Here is an 8521-nt window from a genome sequence, read left to right on the forward strand (position 1 = left end):
CCACCCCACCACACACACACACACACACACACACGCACACACACACACACACACACACACACACACAGGGATATATTATGAGATTGGGTTAAGGCTATGGCTTGTATTACGGGATAGGGTTAGGGTTAAGACTTATATTATGGCATAGGATTAGGGTTATGGTTTGTATTAGGGGATAGGGTTAGGGTTAGGAATAAGGGCATGTGTAGTTAGGGTTAGAGACACGCGTGATATGAGAAACACAGAGCAGTAAGAGTACATTTATGGTCCACACGCGATACGGGCAACATTGGCTTGAAATGGCCGCATGGTTGGACATTGCTATTAGCCTATAGCTTCTAACAAAACAGTAAGTGTAAGCAGTAAGTGTAAGTGTAAGTGTAAGCGCTTAATTCTTCGAATAAGTGTATTTACTTCATCATCATCTCCTGACGTCATGGCATTGAGATCAAACCGTGTGCGTATGCCGCCGCACCGCACGCATACACTCCACCGCATGCACATACACGCCGCCTCAATGCACACATACACTCCACCGCATGCACATACACGCCGCCGCACCGCACACATACACTCCACCGCATGCACATACACGCCGCCTCAATGCACACATACACTCGTAATCACAGAGTACCTGTAATTACAGTGTACTTGTAATTATAGTGTAGTTGTAACTATATTGTACTCGTAGCTATAGTGTGTACGCGTAATCGCAGTGTGTACTTGTAATTATATGACTGATCACACTTACACACACTATCATTATTTATGAGTTTACAAGCGTGAGCATATAGAGCGGCAGCGTGTGCTGCATCTATACGGTGCAGCACACCGGAGCAGTTAGGATGCGTATGATGAGTGGTATATAATAAGAGTGTTTTTAGTAGACAGATGCTCACGGAGGCACGCATAATTTTCTCTTTATTCGTATGCTGCCATGCGTGTTTCTCGATCAGAGTTGCGAGAGGCGGGGATGGCCCGTACTTTGTGTGTGTGTGTGTGTCTGTGTGTGTGTGTGTGTGTGTGCGTGCGTGCGTGCGTGCGTGCGTGCGTGCGTGCGCGCGTGCGCGCGTGTGCGTGCGTGTGTGTGTACTTGTGTGTGTGCGTGCGTGCGTGCGTGCGTGCGTACGTGCGTGCGTGCGTGCGTGTGACTCACGTGTCTACGATCAGATGTGTGGTCGGCGGTGACTTTCTTTGTGATTATGTTGATAGCATATGTTTACGGGCGTGGGCTACTTACACCCCTCCCCCTCCTCCCCCTCCCGTCTCCTCCTACCCTCCTCCTCTCGCTTCCCCTCCTCCCCTCCCGTCTCCTCCTCCCCGCTTCCGTCTCCACTCCCCTCCTCCTCCCCCTCCTCCTCCCCCTCCCGTCTCCCCTCCTCCTCCTCATCCCCTCCTCCTCCTCCCTCCCGTCTCCCCTCCCGTCTCCCATGCTCCTCCTCTTCCCCCTCCCTCCTCCTCCCCCTCCTCCCCCCTCCTCCTCTCGTCTCCCATGCCCCATCGACTGCTAGTGTGAGAACCGCTCCACCGTGTATAGAGACATCGTGTGGAGCTTAACATCGGCTGGTATGCATTACTATGGAAACCTTATCCCAGCCAGTATCACTGCTATCCCTCCTGTCTGACACGGTGGGAAAATCATCTCAGCATCACTGTTATATCCCTGACTAATACTGCCACTACCACACGACTAACACACAGTGGGAACCTAGCATTATATATATATATATATATATATATATATATATAGTATATATATATTTAATGTTATTACCTATAAAAGCCTGAGATATGTTGCGACAAACTATATTCCTTGCGTGTACTAGTCGTGTGACCATGCACACATTGGTAGATAGGGTGTGTGCTTGTGTGTGGGTGTGTGTGTGCGTGTGTGCGCGCGCGTGTGTGTGTGTGTGTGTGTGTGCGGCGTGGTCGGCGTGGCGTGTGCGTGCGTGCGTGTGTGACGAGGGTGGCGTGTGTGTGTGTGTGGTAATAATGCGCTGTCGCAGTCGCCTACTACACATACTTGCCAGTTCTATGAAACGAGTTTCCCAGATGTTTTCCTGAGCGACACATAGCAGATAGATATACACATATATCCTGATATAGGCATAATTTCGCAAATTGTCACGTTCTACATGTAGATTGTCACACGGGTGAGTGCGTTTATTATATGTTTTAACAAGACGGCCCAGAAAGCATCGATTCTGCGTGTGGGATGTAAATACATGTAATAATGCAATGCAACGGACATGGAATTATCGCCCAGGCGCGCAGTTAAATATATGAAATTGTCACTTTTAGGTAGATGTGTAATAAAAGAAGCGGTAGTTCCCCAGCCCGCTGTACTGAACTACTTTCAGCTGTTATTCGTAGGAGTGATGGTTATACGCTATCACACACGCACGCACGCACGCGCGCGCGCGCGCACGCGCACACGCACACACACGCGCGCACATACACACACACGCGCGCGCGCGAACACTTCACGCACGGCACACGCGTGCGCGCGCACACACCACGCACGCACACGCACGAACGCACGCACGCCACACACACACGCGCGCAGCGCACACACACACACACAACACACACACACACACACACACACACACACACACACCCACACACGCGCGCGGCGCGCAATACAGTAACACAGTTTGGCTACAAAACCAAAGTACATTGTTTACGAAAACGGGTGTGTTCCCACAGCAACTCCTCCCCAGCACCCCCGCTTCCACTATACGCTAATCCTTCCACCAATATACTATACTATACTTATACTATACTTATACGTCATACATATACATTACGTATATATACTATACTATACCTATACTATTACGTATTTTACTTATATATACTATACTATACTATACTATACTATTACTATACTATACTATACTATTAGCTAATACTATACCTATAGCTATACTATACTATACTATACTTACTATACGTTTACTATACTATACTATGAACGTATACTATACTATAACGAGAATATACTATAGCTCTACGTATTACTATAGGCGATCATACTATACTATAATAATACTATACGTATACGTATACATATACTATACTATACTATACTATTTACTATACTATACTATCCTATACTATACTATACGTATACGATATACCGATACTAGGTACTTGATAACCTATACTGTATACTATACATACTATGCTATACTATCACTATACTATACTATACTATAACTATACTATACTTACGTATACTATTTACTATACGAATAGACCTCTACTATCACTATACTAGTACTTACTATACTGATACTATACTGATACGTTATACATACTAGCTGATGACTATACTTTACCATGATACGTACTGCAAGAGTAGATAATAAACACAGATATATGTGTTTAATTATGCTACTCTTGTGACTATACTATTACTAGGTACTCATACTATACTATTACTGAGTTGTACGTTATTACTTTACTATACTATACGGGGAGTATAACTAACAAGTTACTATACTATACTATACTATACATATTACTATACTATACTATACTATACTATTTACTATACGTATACTATTACTATACGATAATTACTATACACGGGGTATATACGTATACTATACAACAGGACCGTATACCCCCCATACGATATACCGATCTAACTTATTACGTTGATACATAATACGTATACTATATATACTATACTATACTATTTACTATACATATACATATACTATACGTCATACTCATACTATACTATACGCTATACTATACTATACTATTACTATACTGATACTTTATTACTATACTATACTATACTATACTTATACTATACTATTACTATTATATATTATACCTATACTATACTATACCTATTCACTATACTAATACTATACTTAATACTATACCCTATACTATACTATACTATACTATACTATACTATACTATACTATACTATACTATACTATACTATACTATACTATACTATACTATACTATACTATACTATACTATACTATAACTTATACTATACTATAACACTATAATATCAAGAGCATACAATACCTATTTATGAGTCATTATAAGCTCTTGATAATATATAGAGCATATATTTATTTATATGATATCATATATAGATATAATTTATAAGAGCATACTGGAGTATATACACGTTACTTCGGTCATCTTGAACTGAGAACGACGCGACGTGTCTGTATTCATGTGAGCCACTTCCGGTGCGTGACGTCAGCGCAGGAAGCAGGGGAGTTTGACTGCGCTGTCACCGGAAGCCGGCGACATCCCACGACGCGCCACCGGAAGCTAGCTTAGAGAGAGAGAGAGCGCGGTTTCCGGCACGCGCGCTGTTCTGCATATTGTCTGTTCATTCTTATCGTCTGCTGCGCTACAGGGAGCAGCGCGCGTCGTTCGCAGCAGACGCGTACGCGTGAGCTTGCTGACGTACGGAACATTGTGTGCAACATTCGCTGCATTATTGTTGGACTACTACATCATTGCTGTATCATTGTTGGGCTGCACCACCGCTGGGCTGCACCCTCGTCCGACTGCACCGCTGCCCAGCTGCATCATTGTTGCATTATTGCTGCATCATTGTTGCATCATTGCTGCATCATTGTTGCATCATTGTTGCATCATTGTCATTGGAACATCGTGTCGCCGTGCTCCTCACCTGTTGTTCTCACAACGATGATGACGTCACAGCGACGTTCCGACTAGACAGCGAGCGTGCGTCGCCGACGCGGCTGCACGAAGACAAACACAAACAATAACAATAACAGTAGCAGTAGCAGCAGTAGCAGTAGCAGCAGCACCACCAGCAGCAGTAGCAGCAGGAACAACAACAGCGACAGCAGCAGCAGCAACAACAACAGCAGCAACAGCAGCAGCATCATCATCATCATCGTCATCGACATCAACCTCAACAGCGACAACTGCCTCCGAATCGTCGACCACGAGATCATAACCATGACGACGGCGGCGGCCGTCACCGTCTCCATGGAAACCACAGACATGGCGGCCGAGCTCGCCAACGTCACCGCAGCAACGATGTACGTCTACCCGGCGGCGCTGTCCAACTTCGCCGCTACGATGGCGTGCGCGTTCGTCGTGCTCGGTTGCCTAGGCAACGGGACGACGATCGTGGCGCTGCTGGCGAGCGAGAAGCTGAGGAGTCATGCGACGACGATGTTTGTGATCAGTCTCGCCGTCACCGACTTCATATACTGCGTCTTCAACATGCCGCTGACGGCCTCCAGGTAGCGCTGCGGGCGTCGTAAATAATGAGGTGGGATGCGGCGGGACGTGGGTAGAGAGGTTGTGTGGGGTGGTGTGTAGGGGTGGGGTGATAGTGGGGTTGGGTTCGGGTGGGGTGGTGTGGAGTGTAGGGGTGGGAGTGTGTGGGGTGGTGTGGTTGGGGTGGTGTGGTGTGTAGGGATGGGGTGAGGTGGTGTGGGGGTGGTGTTGGGTGGTGTGGTGTGTAGGGGTGGGGTGAGGTGGGGTGGTGTGGTGTTGGGTGCTGTGGTGTGTAGGGGTGGGGTGAGGTGGGGTGGGGTGGTGTTGGGTGGTGTGGTTGGGGTGGGGTGGTGTGTAGGGGTGGGGTGAGATGGGGGTGGGGGCGGTGTTGGGTTGGGGAGGTGGGTAGAGTTGGGTGGGGGTGGTGTGGAATAATCAGATAACTATATTCCAACTAATACAGTAATCACTTACTGTCCAATTATTTAATTATGTTCTAATTAACAAGGTAACTGCATATTAACTAATCATGTATCTGTACCGTAACACCATAACAAACTAATCAGCCAAATAGGTACTAAACTAATTAAGTTATTGCCGGTAATTCTAGCTTATTATTATAGCTTATTATGTTATTATTATTATTATTATTATTATTATATTATAATTTTATATTCTACCTTATTATTATATTTTAGCTTATTGTAGCCCAGTTCTAGCTTATTATTTGTAACTCCGACCCAATTGAATTGTTAACTGCGTGGAGTACATGTGTATAAGTATTTATGCAGGCCTATTCTCCTGCTCGCACAGGTACATTCACATGGCGTGGGTTCACAGTGATGAGCTCTGCATGATCTTCCCATTCCTCTTCTACGGAAATGTGGCTGTCTCGATCCTGAACCTGCTCACAATCACAATCAACAGGTAGGTGACTGTATATCTCACCTGTAATACAGGTAGGTGTGTGTATATCCCACCTTTAATACAGGTAGGTGGCTGTATATATCACCTGTAATATATAGGTAAGTAAATGTATATTTCACCTTTAATACGGGTAGGTGGCTGTATATCCCACGTATAACATGTAGGTAGGTGGCTGTATATCCCACGTATAACATGTAGGTAGGTGGCTGTATATCCCACGTATAACATGTAGGTAGGTGGCTGTATATCGCACCTATAATATGTAGGTAGGTGGCTGTATATCTCACCTATAATATGTAGGTAGGTGGCTGTATATCGCACCTATAATATGTAGGTAGGTGGCTGTATATCTCACTAGAATTATGTAGCCGTAGGTGGCTGTATATCGCCCTATAATATGCAGGTAGGTGCCCTGTATATCGCAACCTATAACATGTAGGTAGGTGCGCTGTACTATCCCACTATAAACATGTAGCGTATGGTGGCTGTATATCGCCACCTATAATATGTAGGTAGGTGGCTGTATATTCTCACTATAACATGATAGAGGTAGGCTGCGCTGTATTATCCAGTATAACATTGTAGCGTTACGGTGTCTGTATTATCACGTATAACATGTAGGTAGGTGGCCTGTATATCACGTATAACATGTAGGTAGGTGGCTGTATATCGCACCGATATAACATGCAAGTAGCTGTGGCCTCGTATTATCTCACTATAATATGTTAGGTAGGTGGCTGTATACCCACGTATAAACTGTAGGTATGCGTGGCTGTATATTCCCACGTTATAAATGTTAGGTAGGTGGCTGTATATCGCCACCTATAATATGTGGTAGGTGCTGTATAATCTCACCTATAATTGTAGGTAGGTGGCTGTACTAGTCGCACTGCTATATTGCCAGGTAGGCTGGCTGTATATTCGCACCTATTAACATGTAGTAGGTGCTGTATTTATCCACCTCATAAACATGTAGGTAGCGTGGCCTGTATATCGCCCACTATAATATGTAGGTAGGTGGCTGTATATCTCACTAAAATGTAGCAGTAGGTGGCTGTATATCACGCTATAACATGTATGGTTAGGCTGCTCTGTATATTCCCACGCTATAGAACATGGTAGGTGTGAGGTGCGCCTGGGTAGTATATCCCACGCCGTATAACATGTACAGGGGTAGAGTTGGCTGTATATCCCAGCATAACATGTAGGGTACGGTGGCTGTATATCTCACCTGTCATAACAGTGTAGGTAGGGCTGGCGCTGTACGTATTTGCTCACCATGCATCAACATGTAGGTCGCAGGCGTGGCCCTGTAGTATCCTCACTGGACTACACATTTGTAGCGCGTACGGTGCGCGTGCTACCTATCTCCAATTCCTCCTTATATAATCATGTAGGTAGCGTGGGCTGTCTTAGTATCGGCCCTATTAATATTAGCGTACGGTCGGCGTGTATATTCCTCACCTCTAATTATATATTGTAATGTGGGGCGCCGCGCGCTCTGGTGGGGCCGTTTTTTCTCTGGTGGACCTGTATACTCGCTCACCGATAATATGCAGGTAGTGCGCTGTATATCGACCTATAACATGTAGGCCGTAGGTGGCTGTATATCCCACCTATTAACATGTAGGTAGTGTGCGCTGTATATCGACCTATAATATGTAGGTAGGTGGACTGTATATCTCACCTATAACATGCTAGGTATGGTGGCTGTATATCCCACGTATAAACATGTAGGTAGGTGTCTGCTATATCCCACGTATACAGGTAGGTAGTGTGGCCTGTAATATCCCAGTATTAACATGTTAGGGTAGGTGGCTGTATATCCCACGTATAACATGTAGGTAGGTGGCTGTATATATCACCTGTAATATATAGGTAAGTAAATGTATATTTCACCTTTAATACGGGTAGGTGGCTGTATATCCCACCTATAATATGTAGGTAGGTGGCTGTACACATCACCTCTAATACAAGAAAGTGACAGGTGAGTAAATGCTAGCTTATACTGCAGCTGATAACGTGCCCACTAGAATTGTGCAGAAGCATGTATAGGCCTAGCGCTAAAACTATAGCCCTTCGCTCTGCCACAGGTTCTAGCGCTAGCATTATATAGGCCTGCCTGCACAACGCTAGAGTGATATATCCGTCTAAATATACGGTCTATAAGTAACTAGGCGCGTGCGGTGAATTTAGTAATTACCTGTCAAATATCATTAAACTGCGAAGCACACGGCTGCGTTCTCCCTCCACCAAACATCGCCATAGATAGTAAACACACACCCACACACACACACACACACACACACACACACACACACACACACACACACACACACACACACACA

General features: G+C 45.0%; 1 protein-coding gene across 1 annotated transcript in view; it reads left to right on the forward strand.

Annotated features, from left to right (window-relative positions):
* Window positions 1-4855: 4855 nt before the first annotated feature.
* Window positions 4856-8521, forward strand: part of LOC106818745 (protein trapped in endoderm-1-like) — a 6808-nt gene continuing 3142 nt past the window's right edge. The window contains exons 1-2 of the mRNA XM_014823415.1: window positions 4856-5269; window positions 6060-6173. Of these exons, the coding sequence (XP_014678901.1) occupies window positions 4980-5269; window positions 6060-6173 (404 nt within the window). The 5' untranslated portion in view covers window positions 4856-4979. The remainder of the gene's footprint in view (window positions 5270-6059; window positions 6174-8521) is intronic.

The sequence above is a fragment of the Priapulus caudatus genome, unplaced genomic scaffold (genome assembly GCF_000485595.1).
Source record: "Priapulus caudatus unplaced genomic scaffold, Priapulus_caudatus-5.0.1 Scaffold2488, whole genome shotgun sequence".
In the NCBI taxonomy this organism is placed as follows: Eukaryota; Metazoa; Priapulida; class Priapulimorpha; order Priapulimorphida; family Priapulidae; genus Priapulus; species Priapulus caudatus.